At 39.1% G+C, this 16,400-nt stretch overlaps 1 protein-coding gene across 5 annotated transcripts in view; it reads left to right on the top strand.

Annotated features, from left to right (window-relative positions):
* dmd (dystrophin) overlaps positions 1–16,400 on the top strand; it is a 317,286-nt gene that overhangs the window by 133,335 nt on the left and 167,551 nt on the right. For all 5 annotated transcript variants that reach the window (XM_042513263.1, XM_042513262.1, XM_042513261.1 and 2 more), the window contains exons 10-14: positions 7,769–7,897; positions 10,426–10,521; positions 11,638–11,736; positions 13,416–13,597; positions 15,296–15,446. In XM_042513263.1, the coding sequence (XP_042369197.1) occupies positions 7,769–7,897; positions 10,426–10,521; positions 11,638–11,736; positions 13,416–13,597; positions 15,296–15,446 (657 nt within the window). The remainder of the gene's footprint in view (positions 1–7,768; positions 7,898–10,425; positions 10,522–11,637; positions 11,737–13,415; positions 13,598–15,295; positions 15,447–16,400) is intronic.

The following is a 16,400-nucleotide window of genomic DNA, read 5'->3' as shown; positions in this document are numbered from 1 at the left end:
CCATGATTCATATCCCATGAGCCTTCGCTGTGCATGCATTGTGTCTGTGCTGTACACTCACTTGGTCCTGGAGCTTCACATTTACATTTCATGTCTTTGTTGTTGTGGCAGTGCCCACACGGCACAATCATACTCAAGTAGACTCTATAGTACTGCAGATTATACAACTAAATGACTGCAGTTGTTTGTCCACTGCACATTATCAGCCCCAGAACAGGATAATCTAACCTAGTTACAAAATGAATTTGCACTCCTTCACAGCATCAACACTCCTGTCCTGCTATTCTGCCAACCTGCCACTTTATCAAGATTACTAAGTGGGCTTGTGAAATTCCCAGCAGGAGCCTTTCTCTGTTGTAGTATTTGAATGAAACTGAAGGGGATGAAAGAAACAGAGGGGATGATCCTGGCTCTCAAATGTCCACAGAGTTGTCCTTAATCAGCACTACGTGGCAGCAACATCAAGAACAGAATTAATATAAAGAAACTTGGCAGAGATTTGGAGATCTTTGAGAATAAATTCAATAATCAAGGGTCAGTAAGACATTTCATTCTTGCTATTCTCTACAAGCAGTAAAAGAAAAACATCAGAGAGAGGTTTGAAACTCCCCATCTCCCTGTAGTTCTGCAAAATAAAATGAAGGTGCAAGGCAGAAGCCACACAGGCTCACAAGCTTTAAAAAGAGAAACACTGTTTGGATTCTACTTTTTAAATTGGATAATTAACAGTTTGAGAGCATATTTTCTTCTCAGTGGTGCCACAAACTGGGAGCAGGTTTCCTGCAGGAGCAGATTATCACAACTGTTTTAATCACAAGGCATGATTAACAGGAGAAATTGCTGCAAATTTACGTAAATATTATGATTATATCAGCAGACATTCTGGAACAGAGAGCCAAAAAAGAAAACATATGCCACAAGACAATAACCTTTTAGCTTAACTGCTCTTGGAATTGTATTAGACAGAAAATACCATTTCAGGTCAATCTTTTTTGTGGAGCAGTATTGTTGTGTGGGCGCACTCTGAAAAATAAGTAATTTTATCTCTGCCTCTAACCTCGAGAATTTTGGAAAAAACTGTACTATACAGTATTATCAGCTCAAAGCTGAGAAAGAGCACTTTAAAGTTAAAATATGATAGAGGAGGGATACATATCAACAATCTAGATTTGTAATATTTGGTTTGCTTTATAGTATAACGGGATGTCGGTCCTTGATACCTTTAATGTGTCGACTGAAAAGACCCAAAGAACCAAGTAGCATTAAAACTTTTCCAGTCAAACACTACCTGCATGTAATCCTTTTTGCACCATCTCTAAACCCCAAGCGACGCAACTTCCTGCCTTCCTTTATTGGTAATGGCATTACTTAAAGAGAACTGGTATTATAAATTTATTAAGCAATACCGAGCCCTTTTATGTGGAAGTCTTGTTTTCTTTATACATTTCTGGCTATTTTTATTTATTTTATGTTATTTTTGGCAATTGTTTGGGAAAACCTTTCTTTTTATTTGTTTGTTTCTTGATCTTTCTTACTTTCTTCTTCATTCGTTTTAAATTCTTAGAGATTTTTATGGGGAACTTGAACATTTTGGAGTTGTTTTTTTTTCTTCAAATGTTTTGGCAATTTCTGTAGAAAACTTAAACAATTGGGGCATGTTTTTTTGTCTTAAATTTCCAAAAGGCATGTTTTCTTTAAAGACTGCATTTATCATAGCCAGAAGCAGTTAAAAGCAGAAATTAGGTCATCATATGGGATGCTGTATTTACGTTTGAATAGAATTGGACAGCAAAAAATGTTTATATTTTGGGTCCTTGAAAAGTCTTGGAAAAGTTTTGAAAAATGTTGTCGATTACAGTTTGTTGGAACCCTGTCTATTGAAAACCTAAGATTGGCAAAAAGTAATGTGTTTTCTGGCATGAAAAATCAGTGATAGAGTTGAAGTAACTAACCATCTTGAGATCTTTCATAGACAAAGCAATAACATTCTGTGTTCCCAAAGCTGAGTTTAATAGGAAACTTAAATTCAGCATCCACCTAATCACTATCCATCTGTCCGTTCATCCGCTCATCGCCTCATTTTGTAGCCACATGTTCAGAAAAGGGTCTCATAGGCAGCAAACAGATGCTCTGTAATCGTCGTTGTGCTTGTTCCTGGGGAAGCCCTGTTAGGCATGCTGGGAGATGTAGTCACCTTTCAGTGAGGAGTAGACAAATCCCCTTTCTCATTCTTTCAGTCAGCACCTGAAATTTGCGAGCGTCGGAATGACAATTGACCGCTAAATTTAGACAGAACCTCTGAATGAAAGTGCTGAAAAAATCGACCAAATCTCAAGTCACAAATTAGATCCACCAGCGCTGACCTTTACAGCTGAGTTAAGAAGAGGTCAGTGTCATGCTATCGCACCGAATCGCAGCAGGATGGAGTGAAGTTCCTGGAGTAATGGCTGGTAATATTATTATCTCATTCAGTTTAATGGCCTCAAACCCTCCTTCATCTGGGAGTGTAGAGAAACTGCAGGCCTTTGTTTTTTTCTAGGAATCGGACAGACGGAGAGAACGATGAAGAAGAAAAGGTATAGATTTTGGAGAATAAAAAGGAGGGCAAAGAAAGGAAGTGGGGAAGTGTAAAGACATATAAAGATGTGCAGAGAGATGAAGAGGTGGATGGGAGGGAAATGAAGACTGAGATGGAGCAGACAAACAGGGAGTGCGAGGAACAAGTCAGATGGCAATAAAACGAGCGGCGGAGAGGAAAGACGGGAGGGAAAAAAAGGAGTTACTGACAGCGGCTATTATCTGCCTCCCCCCTCATCTGTCATCATCAAAGCGGCGCTGTCACCACCTCCTTACATCAACACCATACCACCACCACCTGAGACCCAGGGGGGAGGAGAGCTCTTCACTGAAAATAAAGTGAGAAAAACCCAAAGTTTGAGACAATTGCTTAAAATTAGAAAAGTCGGCTTTTCTGTGACATTATCTGAGGTGTCCTGATGCACTAAAACTCCATCCGAGTGGCGCCCGGAGCAGGTGAAAACAAACGCTAAGAGTTATTTGCCAGGAAACGTTTGATCCCGGGCTAGGTCGCCTCTGGCTGTCTGCTCTTTACAGCGAGAAAAACACCTAATCCACCTTGAAAGAGAGAAAGGGGAAAACAGCGAGGGGTAAAACAGAAGAGGGAGACAGACAGAGAGATGATGACAGGTGAAGAGAGAGAGGAGAGAAGAGAGACGGGATGGAGGTGAAAGGGGAGATTGATAGCTGGGGAGAAAGAGCCGAGACAGCGAGAGATGAAACTTTTATGATGTCTGTGGTGGAATGGTTGACTCGGTGTTCGCGATGCAGCGGCTCATAGACAAGGCAGCTTGGGAATGTCAAACAAGACGCAGATTAGTGATCAATTAAAAGTTATTTGTCCCACTAAGACAAGAGCCTGCTGTGTGAAAATGTTGCACCTGTACAGTTTGACTACAGTGTGATTTTAAAGGTAAACTCCTAAACAGTGGGGGTGTGATTGACTGTCTCTGTCTAAGCATTCATGTCATCAATCATGTGATCTCTGCAGAACTGCTCTCTAACGTTAGTCTGTCAGTAAATCCCTTGTACACTGTAAAATATGACAAGTTGATTTTCTTTTTTTTTTTAAAAAGTTAACTGATTGCCTAGACAAATGTAAGTAACTATGACTGTTACTCTTGATTTATGTTTACATTATATCTTAAAATGTAGTTATATTTACTTAATGTTGTGAAGTTGTTGCAACTAAAAAATTTAATTAAAGTTTAATTAAATCAGTCTTTCAGTGTGTTACCAACTCAGGCAAACCAAGGGTACTGTGCCCTATATTATGCCGGTTGCAAACTACTCAGTTGTATTCGTATTGTCTTAAAACATTAACAAAACAGAACTTGCAAATCTCCTAACTTCACTGTTGGCAAAATCGTCTTAATTTAAATCCTCTTAAATTAAATTAAGTCACAGTAATATTGTTTACTGAAGTTACTTAACACTTAACAACTCAGCTAAATTTCAAATAAGCTTAACACTTAGATATAAAATAAATGCAAATTAAGATTTATAGTTATATTTACTTTCTTTTTCACAACAATATTATTATTATTTTAAGATCAGCTTGTCAGATTCTGCAGTGTATATGTTTTTCTACTTTTGAAAAGACTGAACCCAGAGGAGTGGAGGCTGTTAGAGCAGCATATTAATAGCCTTGGAATGAGATTTTCAGCAATCACAAATGGGTTTATGTCCACATACTTTTGTCCATATAGTGGCTTTAATGAAGTGACAAAATTAGATGGAGTTTGTGTTGTCAATCATGGACAGTTTTTCAATTACAGACCCCATTTATCCAGACTGAAAATATGTTAAACATATCGGGAACGTCTTTGTTTTGCTCGGACTTAGAGTTTCTTTATTTCTGTTGTTGGTGAGTCATTCATTCACTGATGAAGTATGCATGTAATTGCTTGTCCTTACAGACCATGTTATGTGTTAACACACATTAAATTCAGGACTGAGGGGCATAAAAGGAAAGTAAAAACACATTTAACCCCCATTTGGACTTAGATTTACATCCACCCCACATACAGTACAATAGCTGTACAGCCTTTGGTGAACCATATCCAAAAGGTTCCACCTAAAACTGTGTTTGCTGTACACTCAATGACTCATTAGTGGACTGATTTCAGTAAGCCGTCTCTTGAATTTTTCATGTAAAACATTTGGAAGGGATGTGCGGGTTACCTCTCAAACATTAATCATTTATTATAAAAAGCAATGTGAGTGTGTGCAGCACACCTACACTCCTTTGCCTCTGCTGCCAAAAGCTGCAGCACTGCCAACTGACCCCAGTCCAAATGTTACAGTAGAGTACATTACTATGAGTGCACTGTATACTGTATACTTGATTAAATTGTCATTTACTTGCATGTTTGAGGAGCTATTTGTAATTTCCAGCCACCCAGTCCAACCAAATGGTATTTCACCCTTTAAATGTCGGTCTACAACTGTGTCCATACAACCGCTATTTACAGTCACCAGTCAAAAATAAAGGCAACTCATATCTGACAGCAGAGCAAAAATACATCCGGTCAAAATAAAGCTGCTATCTTATGATCTTCACGTGTGGTGTTTGTGCATAGTTCACTTTATAGCTTACTTTTCTCAGTTTTAGCAATGCCACAAGTAAACAGTCATATCATTTGAAAAGTTTATCGCAAACTTTAAGCCTACAGTTTGTGTTTTCATTAGTTACACTTAAGATGTTTTAGTAAATAACCAGCGTTAGATGTTAGTTATCAGTCTAAAAGAAAAGTTTAATATCAAACTACATTTTTTACTCTCGGTTGTTTTCCTGGCGCTTCTGCCATCGCTGTGTTTTTTACATTAACTAATTCACTGAGACTGTAACTTCTACACTGTATCCATTGACTCCAGTGTTGTGTCGAGCACTGTTTCCCATCGATCCCATGCTTTTCCTCTCCGCCTAAACCTGACCCAAACCTTTAGCCCTAACCATGACCACCAAGGGGGGCACCACGCATTAACACTTTTCAACAGGGGAACACACTTCGATACAACGCTAACCGGCGCAACACCTTCATCCTCTCCTGCAGCTCTCTAGAGGCATCGACTCACTATCGCCTCTCAGGCCAGGATGTAATATTACAGAAGGGACGGCCGTCCCTGGCTGTTTAGCAGTGGATCACTCTACAAAACAATACATAGACATCTTACGTATATCAAATCTTACATATAGCTCCTTTAATATCATTTCACATTTTTGAGTTCACCTTTTAATTAGCACAATAATGCGTATTTGCTTTCTTGCGGAGAATTATGGGGTGTTTCTACTAGCAAGTCAGTACAGTTACGTTCAGTTCAGTATGTATGTATTTCCATAGTTAAACAGTGTGGATGGTACCTTTAGTTATTTTGGAATTGTCCCCATTTTTCATCATCCCTCTGCTTGGTGTAACAAACACACGGATCCGTTACTAAAAGGTGGAACTAGAAAAGCTGCAGTCTGTTGATAGGTCAGTAGATAATCAACACTTTGTGCTCGGGGCTGATCTGTGGGTGGTTTCACTGCAGTTCACACCGTCACAAGTTTTACATACTTTAGTAAACTCTATTTTTAAAATAAATTGACGTTTTGCAGCCACTGTAGGGTTAAAAAAAGGTGGAGACAGCGAGCCTGAAAACTGCCTATCAACACCTCTAATTAGATATAATGAAGCTAAAGATCAGTCAGTTGTTTACTCGCCAATTAATGATAGATGATGATAAACTGCTGAGGACTGCAGTTTTACAGAGTTGCTGCTAGTTTTCGGATAAATGTGCCAGAGTGAGTGTGATGCAGGATGCCAAACAGGCCAGTGATCTCTCTCCCTGGAGAGAAAACAAAGTGTAAATCTGTCGACTTTTTAAACATCAGCCGGCAGGAGTGTGTGTCTGGATGGGTGCAGTGGACTTCTGGGACGGAGGGTTGTCGAACAGGAGCTGCTCACAGCAACATCAGCTTTGACTCTGCGCTGCTATCTGTTGTCCATTCTGTCCACATCTGCATAACACATCTGTTCTCTTTCTTTCCACCTCTGGCTTCTCTCGTGTCTGCATTATCTGTAGCCGGGTTTCCATCCAAGGAGTTCTTTAAGTTATCAAATTTGGAAAACATAATCAGCAGCAATAGAGCGCACACTTGAGTTTTTACTATTTTAATTCTACGTTATAATTCAAATCCACTTTATCTGAGCGAGAAATTTGTTTTTTAGATTACATTTAATGAAAAATGCATGATCCGCTTCTAAAATATGGTGTATTGTTCAGTGAATATTGCTACTTACACATTAATGCATCCAGTGTAAATTTTGCTAAGCAGGAGTACTGCACCACAAGTGAGCATTTCAAGATAAAAGTAAATGCTTTATCATAAAGAAAAGTCAAATTAACTTTGTAATAGTGATCTGAGCCAAGGTACATTTATTGCTTTAGAGCCTCTCATTTATAAGGCTAGAAATGTGTTTTTTAACTTTAATTACATTTTTCTAAAGGAATTATGTAAGTAAATGGTTCAGTCTTACTGTGAAAGTTAATTATAGTGACTTTGGGTTTTACGCATTCACCACAACCTTCCTGAACTGTATAAGATGCCTGATATGGTTTGGTTTATTGCAGCGTTTTTTTCCGTTTTCATCTTGAGAGAACATTAGAAATGCCAGCATTTATAACATTTGCTGAAATTAAAGTAAATAACAACTTGCCCAATATTAATTTTAGAGGCTTCCCATTTTTCTTGTAGATGTGTTTTCTCGACACTTCGGTGATGGAAATACAAGAAATCTGTGTTTGATTTTTTAATTCATGCCGTTTCGAAAGTTCACCTAAAATTAGCTTGACATTTGGATGGAAACAGAGCTCATGTGTGATTATTCATGTTTTTTTTCTTCTGTTTTTCTGCTTCTCTTTCTCATCTCTCCTCATCTTAATTTCTCAACACCACTCGCTCTCTGTTTACTCCTGTCGATTTATTTTGCTTTCTGTATTTCTCCTGCTCTTTGCCCCTTCATTTTCTGCCCCCTCTTCTTCTATATAATTTGGCTTTTGGATCTTTTTTCGCTCTATGTTTTGCATCCTTTCGCCTCTCTTTTTCTGTCTTCCTCCTCTGTTTTGGCCTCTTCTGCCAACTCTTTCTCCCTCCTCCTCTTTCCTATTCTCCTCTGCTCATTCTATCTCTCCATCTCCCTCTCAGATCACAGTGAGTGTGGCTCATGGCCGAGTGCGGAGTCCCTCCCCTCAGCCTCGCTATAAAAGCTATGCCTACACCCAGGCTGCATATGTCAAGTCGCCCGAGCAAAAGAGGAGGCGTTTTACTGATCAGGTCCGTGTCTCGCAGTGCTAACACTCTATGCCAAATGTCCATCTGTCTGTGCATGTTCTGGCTGCACCACTTGTTGTTTTGTCTGCTCTTGTTTGTCATTGCCGAAAAATGTCCATCACACCAAGTCTTTATATATATATTTTTTTATTTTAAGTGAAAACTCATTGAAAAGTGGAATCACTGTCAGGCTCTTTTAACTTTGCGAATAAAAATAATATTTTAAGACTTAATATGAAACTATGGGACTTGTTAAGTTGGACATTTTTTGCTCCTGCCTGTCAAACACATTATGTGTCAATACAGTCCATATTTTGAAATGTATTTTACTCTTGATTTGATATATTCATGAGTCAGAAGTGACACTAACTATACTTAACAAGGTTTTCTTTTTTAACAGTAGTGATACTGACAGCAAGCTTTTAGCCGATGTAGATGAGGATTATTATGAATCCAAATTTAGAAAACTCCCTTATGAGTTAGATGACAAGATCTGTACCACTCGGGCTGAGCCGAATGCTTCAAAGATTCAAAGATTCTAATCTTTTTGAAGCTATTCAAGACCAACATACCACTCTCTTGTCCTTAACAATGAAGCAACAACCGGGAGATGATGAGCTTAGCTTAGTAGAAAGATTAAAAGGCGAGGAAAACTAAAGCTCTTACTACATATTACGAACCCAAACTAGGGCTGGGCGATATGGAGAAAATCAAATATGATGCTTTTATCCAAATACCTTGATACTGATATTGTGATGTTATTGCAGGGTTGACTATTGGAGCTTTCACAGATTTCTGATAAATAACTATCAATACTGTGCATATAATGACTAAAACTTTGTTTACACTAGATGTCTATGGTGCAGGCCTCTGTAGAGAGCACACAAGCTACAAGCATGCACAGAGGATTTTACACTCAGTGTGATTTTTGTTGCAATATGCTCCAAAACGCAATGCGGCTACAATCAAAACATTCTGTGAATAAGCAAGAAGTCAACAAGTCTTACCAGTTACTGGAAAAGCAGGCTGCCAACAGCAGAAGAAAACTAGTATGGTGAGCGCAAACCATGCATAAGTGGATAAAGGTAAATAATAGAAAAGCTGGAACAGTCTAGTATGTTCAGAAAATTACATCACTTTATTGTAATGTAGCCTTTAAAACCAAGAAAAGACAATACTTACGATAATATAACATCCAAAATCTAAGATGATATCTAGTCTTGGATCACAGTATCAGTATAATTGCGATATATATTGCACAGCCCCAGTCCAATCTAAAATCATTACTCTTTACATCAATACCTTTCCAAATAAATACAAACTGACAGACAGGTTTGTTTCTCATCTGTCATCATCATTAAATACAACAGTGCCTACCTGTTAAAAGCTAACCGCATAACTGCATAAAAGCAGTAATTATTCATCTGCTCATCTTGTACTTTTTTGATATGTTCCCTGTATTCCACAACATGACATTTCAAAAAGTTCAGATGCATTTTCAAAGCCGTCACCCTGCGCTGCGTAACTAAACGTGGCCCCTAATTTGCTCCGAGACTGTGTCAAATGTTTAATGTAACAGCAGGGTGCTCGACTTAAATTGGCTGGCACCAAAAAGGCATCACAAGAAGGAAAGATAATATGTCAGATAAGCTTTACTCAAGCACAGCCCACTGTTATTTGGAAAGTAGAATGTAAAGCAGAAACTAGCATAAAACCCAGATCTCTTTGCAACAAGGTTCCCCAAAGTCTCCCCTTGAGAACGTGAGGAATTGATTTTTACAATGCATTGTCCTCACTTTGCCTCAGTCAGAGATGTTTTATTTGGACACCTTGGTGAGTTAAGATAGAGTTTAAAATAAGAGCATGCTTTAAACTGAAATGGAGCTGAATACCCAGCATTTATTTTGTATTTTATTACTTCACAAGCTGTAAACTCTGTCAGTTCAGAGTATTTCAGAGTCTCCACCATCAGACAAATCCCAACACATTTGTAATACAAAAGAGGCATAAAGAGAGAGCAGCTCTGACTCAGGCTGGACAGTTATCAGCGCTGCGGATGGGCCTTGTGTATCTTTTCAGAACCTTATTACCAGAGAGAAGAATAGAGCGAGAGGAGGAGCGTGGAGCCGAGATAAAAAGAGAGAAGTTGTTAGTGTCCAGATCAGTAGTGCGCACACAAAGAGAGATACGGGAAGAGAGAATGAGAGAGAGAGAGAGACCCAGAGAGAAAGAGGACAAGTTGTTGAGGCTGGACAAAGGCCAGAACTGCTTGTCGGCACCGGTAATGGCTAACACTGACAGGCCTCTCCTCATCTCTGTCTATCTTTCCTGTCCACCTTTCTTCCATGCTGCCTGCTGATCTCTCCTTGCCCCCTTTTCCCTCACTTATAACCTTCCTTTGTTCCCTCTTTTTCTCAACCTTCTTCTATCCTGCCCTCTAACCCTGACGTCCTCCGTTCCTCTGCATCTTCCTCTCCACAATCATGCTCCATCTCTGTCTGTTATCTCCCATTCATCCCTCCCCTCTCTAGTTCCTAAGTCCCGGCCAGGAGGAGCTACAGCGGGGCCTCAGTCCTCTGCCTCCAGGCTCCACCAGCCTGGAGAGCTACCAGGCTGCACTGGAGGAGGTACAGTATGGCACTACAGTGGTGATAAACAAGTGTTTCATATCTTCTATTTAATGTATTTTTCTGTCAAAGGTAAAAGTCTGGTGGTATTCTATATCTTTCTTATTGTCGAAAAATCCCCTGTGCAGAGCAAAACCAACAATAGATGTATCTGACTGTATTGTGTGTGTATCAAAGACTAATATATCTTCTTCCTCTGTGCCACAGAGCTCCATTGTTGTCCAGAAACTATTAAAAACACATCAATGAGCCACACTGTTGCACTGGGTGACATGTTCTTTCATTCCCGTGAAAACACACACTGGAGTTTATTTTTACTCAATTCCTTATACACTGTTATGCTGCTGGAAATTCTCCCTATCGCACCAAATGGGCATTAACTCTTTGAAACCTGAGCAAATTGGCTTGATTTCTTTCAAAAACACCAGAGGAGTAAAAGAGTATATAAAAATTATTTTAAAATTTGCAACAAAAAGAGAAAGTGAAAAAAAGGGAAATACATGAAAAAAAGTGCTTAAAATGACAAAAGTTCCACAACGTAATTTTAAATTTATAACTAAAAATAATTTTCTTTTCTAGCAAGTATCTCATTGCCTTTTTTCCCTATGTTTTTGAAAGAAATCATACCAATTTGCTCAGAATTTAAACAGTTAAATGCCTGTGAAAGGTGTCTGAATGCAACACAAAAAAAATTGAAGTGATGTAGTATTTGAGCTTTGTCATCTGAAGGTGAAGAGGACCGTGGATGGTGGCTTCACCTAGTTGAAACAACAAAACCGATTGTGTTTTAGTAACCTGTTGTTTTTTCCAGGAGCTTTATAGCCACCAAAGACGGTTTTTCCCGCGGGTATAATGCCACAAAAAGCGGTCATAATTTACAGAGTAATTGCTGCATTTGCATTGTGCCACTAAAAGCAAATATTGGATGCACAAACATGATCTTTTATTTTTCTGCCTAAACCAAACCAAACGTTAACCACAGCATTGATGATACATAAAGTTTCATAGTATTCGCTTTGTAATAATGTCCATTTGTGACTCATCTGTAATTTGTAGGCAACATTTATTCTGGTGATTGTGCTGCTTTTAAGTTCATATGTTAATTTGAATTTTCAGGTGTTGACGTGGCTGCTATCGGCTGAAGACGGGCTCCAGGGCCAGCCTCCCATCTCCAACAATGTGGAGGAGGTGAAGGAGCAGTTCCACACACATGAGGTGAGAGCCAGAGCAGTGAAACTCTGCTGTAACAAGGCTATAATTAGTTGTACTCTGAGAACAGCTTTTTTTTTTAAACAGAGCATCTGTTTAATACTCCACTGTAAACAAAGATTCATCCATGATATTCAGCAGAAAAGCACTTCATTAAAACAAGAGATCTAGTGTTCTTAAGGAGCACAAATATTATTTTGTTTTTCTTGACTGCCAAGTTTTTTCCTACTTTTAACCAACCTGTTATTTTCCAGTATCATAATCTTTAGCTACTTTTGCTAAAAGCTAGATCGTATTTCTAGGTTAAATACAACTTCAGTTTGTTTGTTGGTGTCCCTCAAATATTTGAGTATTTTCCTGAAAGTATTTGCATTAATATATCTTTTATATGTTTTGTCAGTGTATATTGTTAACCTTATCTGAGAACACAGATGTGCAATGATCATGAATTTATATAGTTGTTTAATTGTAGAAATCATTTTAAAATATCCTCTCAATTGCTTTGTCTTTGTATGACATTTTTCAGTTTTTTGTTTCCAAAATGTGAATAATGTGTTTACTCAACATACCAAAAGCAGCTCATTACAGCAAGAGTTGCAGTGTTATTAAAAAAAAAAAATCGATTTCTTCACATGAAATGGCCAAACTTTACAGTTCTGCTAATAATAATAAGGCTGTAATTAGTTATCATTAAAAAAAACTATTCATTTAAGACTGTTTTTTCCCTAGCATAGCATTGGCTTGGTAGTACTGGCAGGAATCACACATCCACGATGCTATAACGAGATGTTAATTGTAGTTATATAATGAGTTGTGATTCTTGTAGTGGTAACAGAGCAGCAATAATGTGCTTCTGTTGAAAACTGTAAGCAAAAACAATACACATTGTTTTTTCCCCTTAAGTCAGTTGCAAGGACATAACCCAGGCAAAAAAACAACAAAGAAGTTAAAGTAATAGCAGCCATCAATCCATAACAACATACTATGTCCAATAACTAGGAAAACTGTGTAGTTAGAGAAAAGAATGAGCCTCTCTCTCTCCACTCCACTGAAGGGCCAGGCTTGAAAAGACTGCAATAATGAGTGTAAAGTGGCCCATCACCAAAAAACAGTCTCTGCTGTTTGTTGATGGGAAGCGAACAAACATCTGAAAAAGGCAGCACACCCGAGAAGACTAAACTGTAACAAGAAACTTCCACATTTACATTTAGGGGGATTTAGAGAATTCCTGAAAATAATAAGATGAGTCTCCCCCAGGAAGTAAATAAATCCAGTGTTCGTAACTTAGTTTGAATTGATCTTTGAATTTTTAAATTGTTTACCTGCAGAGCTGTTCCAGCACTGAGCAGCTGTTTTAAAGCCAACTGTAAGTGTTGAATTAACTCTGATGGATGTGGACTTACAGGAACACTGGCTTACTATCGACTTTTACGCTCTGAAAATTAAATTAACCCTGACCATTTTGCTGTGTGAGACCCTAGAAGGATCATATAGGAGTGCTTGGAGGAAATAGATTAAGTGCTGAGGTGAGAGGTGGAAATGTATTTTGAGAGCAGTTAAAGTGAATGAGGGTCGTTCAGTGGGAGTACTGATGTGAGGTACTCCTCTTCTTTTGGAGGGGTAATTAGGCAAAATGAGCGGAGATCACTGTGAAATGTGTGTGTGTGTGAACTGTCTTTCACCAGGGTTACATGGTGGAGCTGACCACCCACCAAGGCAGCGTGGGGAGAGTCCTCCGGGCCGGCTCCGCCCTGCTGGGAGAGGGGAACCTGAGTGAAGAGGAGGACTCAGAAGTGAGGGAGCAGATGAACCTCCTGAACTCCCGGTGGGAGCACCTGAGGGTGGCAAGCATGGAGAGACAGAGCAGGTAGATACGCTGTCAAAGGTTTTTAGGTTTTATGTTGGTCACACTGAAATATCTCAACAAATGCTGGATGGACTGACAATGAATTTTGTGTGATACTCATGTTTCTATGGGGATTCATTGTAATAACTTTTGTCATTTTCATGTTAAAATTTCAAATTATACAACTCTTTGATTTATTAGTACCTGCAAAACTAATGACATTCCCATCAACCTCAGCTGTACTTTGCGATCATTGCTAATACATCAGACTGGCAAATAAGGGTACTTAGCAATATGTAAGGGTTGCACCCTCTTTTAGGGGGCAGAAATCCAAAGATCCTGTAGAGATCATGCTTTTTGTCCATTGCTGCTTCCGTACAGTATGACTCTTAACGGTGCTGCAGCAGCCTCCACTCAAGCTAACATTTGCTATCAATTAGTAGTAATTGTAGCTAGCATCATTTAGAGATTAACCACTCTGACAGTGAATATTCGTGTATATTATCTGCCTCAGATCTCAGTATGAAAGCGTCAGTTAACCCGCCACACAACAGCTTTTCTGCCTTTTACCCATTTCTCTCCTTATGTTACAGCAGATTTCTTTGCCCCAAAAGGGGACACGCTGCTGGTGATGATGTGGTGCTGGTCTGATCTATATCTTCTATCTTTTTTTGATAACATGGCAGGACATTGAATCGAATATCAGCCTTTTTGAGAGAAATAAACGCTTCAGCTTATGTTATTTGTTGAAATCAGTGTGTTTAAAGTAGAAATTTAAGGACGCAGGATTGTTTTCCTTCAAAAGGGGGCGCGATGATGAGAGCCTAATCTGGAAAACATATTTCCTGTCTGATGTATTAGCAAATGTTAGCAACTAACAACCTAAACTAAGATGTTTTAAACATGGTAAACATTGAACCTGTTAAACAACTGCATGTCAGCTTCGCCATTGTGAACATGTTTCACTGCTGGTGCAATTAAGCTCAAAGTACCGCTGTGTGTAGCATGACTGTCGACTGTAAGCCTTGTTTACAGAATAAGAGTTCATCACCATCAGAGGATTATTCTTAACTATTTCAAATATGTGATGAAATTGCAGTCAGGTTTTGAAAACAAATATTGGAGTATAAAGCAGGAGACACTGAAAAAGATCAAGGAGCTCACTGAGCAGTGTGGCAGAGTGTATTCGCCAATTGAGAAATGTAGATATACACTCAAACAGACACACACATAGTTTCACATGCTTCTTTTAATCTTAATTTAGCTCTCTGAATAAAGTTTCATCTCTTTTGACACAATGAAGATCCCCACAGTACCCAACATTCATGGATACAAAGAACAGCGGCCTTTCTAATTATGGTGGATCCAATGATAACTGACACTGAGCCAAATTTAATTAACTGTTCAGCTATCTTCTTTGATAATCTTGTTGATTCAAGCACAAAGCTGTGCAGACATGGCCCTGGCTACCAAATACCACTTGGACAATACAGCAAGGGTTTGCTAAAAAGCACGGGTGCTTAGAGGAGCAGGGTAGGTGGCTTTTACCATTTCTACCAATTAAATCAGCAGCAGTCACTGCTCGGGGCGTCTGCGTGTTTAACCAGACTTTCATCTGGCCCTCTGAACTGTTCTTGAGCAAGACTCTTTTTGATGATGACTTATCCCCGCAGTATCAACATGTGATTGACAGCTCACTGAACTGTCTCTCACCCCCAGACTCCACGAGGTCCTGATGGACCTGCAGCACCAGCAGCTGCAGCAGCTCACAGATTGGTTGGACGTGACGGAGGCGCGGATTAAGAGGATGGGGTCTCAACCGTTGGGTCCTGACCTGGAGGACGTCAAGCACCAAGTGGAAGAGCACAAGGTGAGCTACTGCTCGTCTGAGCTCTGATTTTCAAAAGGTGCTCGACTAATCCAGGCTAACAAGTTGTTATTGAGCTAAAAGTATCATGTTCCTTGACTGTTTGCCAAGTCTCATCCTCCTTAGTTACATTTGCTGAGTCTGTCAAGCTCTCCTTTTCTGTAGGATACTCATGCACTTCACATTGTTAACAGTGGTAGATCTAACATCAAAATTAATTCATTAATTAAGTAATTACAGACATTAATTGCATCACGATTAACGCTTTAACACTGACAGCCCTGAAACACATGTATATGCCTCCCAGCTACAGAACTATTTTATGATTTCCAGGAGCTGCACTTTGCTGTTGCCTGGGGGCAAATGTCCCTTTGGGCCCTATGGCATCACATGATGGACCCAGACGTTGTCATGCTACTTTTTTGCCATTTTGTAGAATTGGATTTAAAACCTGATGCTGTGTTTTGGGGGCTGCTACATACATGATATCATGCTAAAAACGAAGTTTAAAGCCAACAGGTCCCAGGCAAAAACAGCAAGTTCTGACCAGCTGGTAATACACACGGTAATGAAGGAGCAGCACTGTTCTGGAGTCAGGTTGTAGAGCTAATTTAGTATTCTAAATGTGATAATGACAAATGTTAGATCAAATTATTTGTTTTTGTACTCTGACATGATCTTGTTTGGCTGCTTTATGCTGCTCATATTTCTAAACTGAACATTTTCACTTTTAATATACAACAAAAAAGGCTTTTAAAATGAAGCATTACTGATGTGTCAGTGTTATCTTGAGTAATGTTGGCTGGGGTTGCTGGAGTGCAAACTTTCCCAAATCCAATAAAGAGCAGGACAGAGCTGCTTAGATCAGTTTAAACTTTGATATATAAGCATCACAGATTTGCTTTAAAGTCCAGATGCAACAGCTTTTCCAGAGTATATCCTCTTTTCCTCAACATG

This window comes from Plectropomus leopardus, chromosome 24 (genome assembly GCF_008729295.1).
Source record: "Plectropomus leopardus isolate mb chromosome 24, YSFRI_Pleo_2.0, whole genome shotgun sequence".
In the NCBI taxonomy this organism is placed as follows: Eukaryota; Metazoa; Chordata; class Actinopteri; order Perciformes; family Serranidae; genus Plectropomus; species Plectropomus leopardus.
This window is presented reverse-complemented; position numbering and strand designations above follow the sequence as displayed.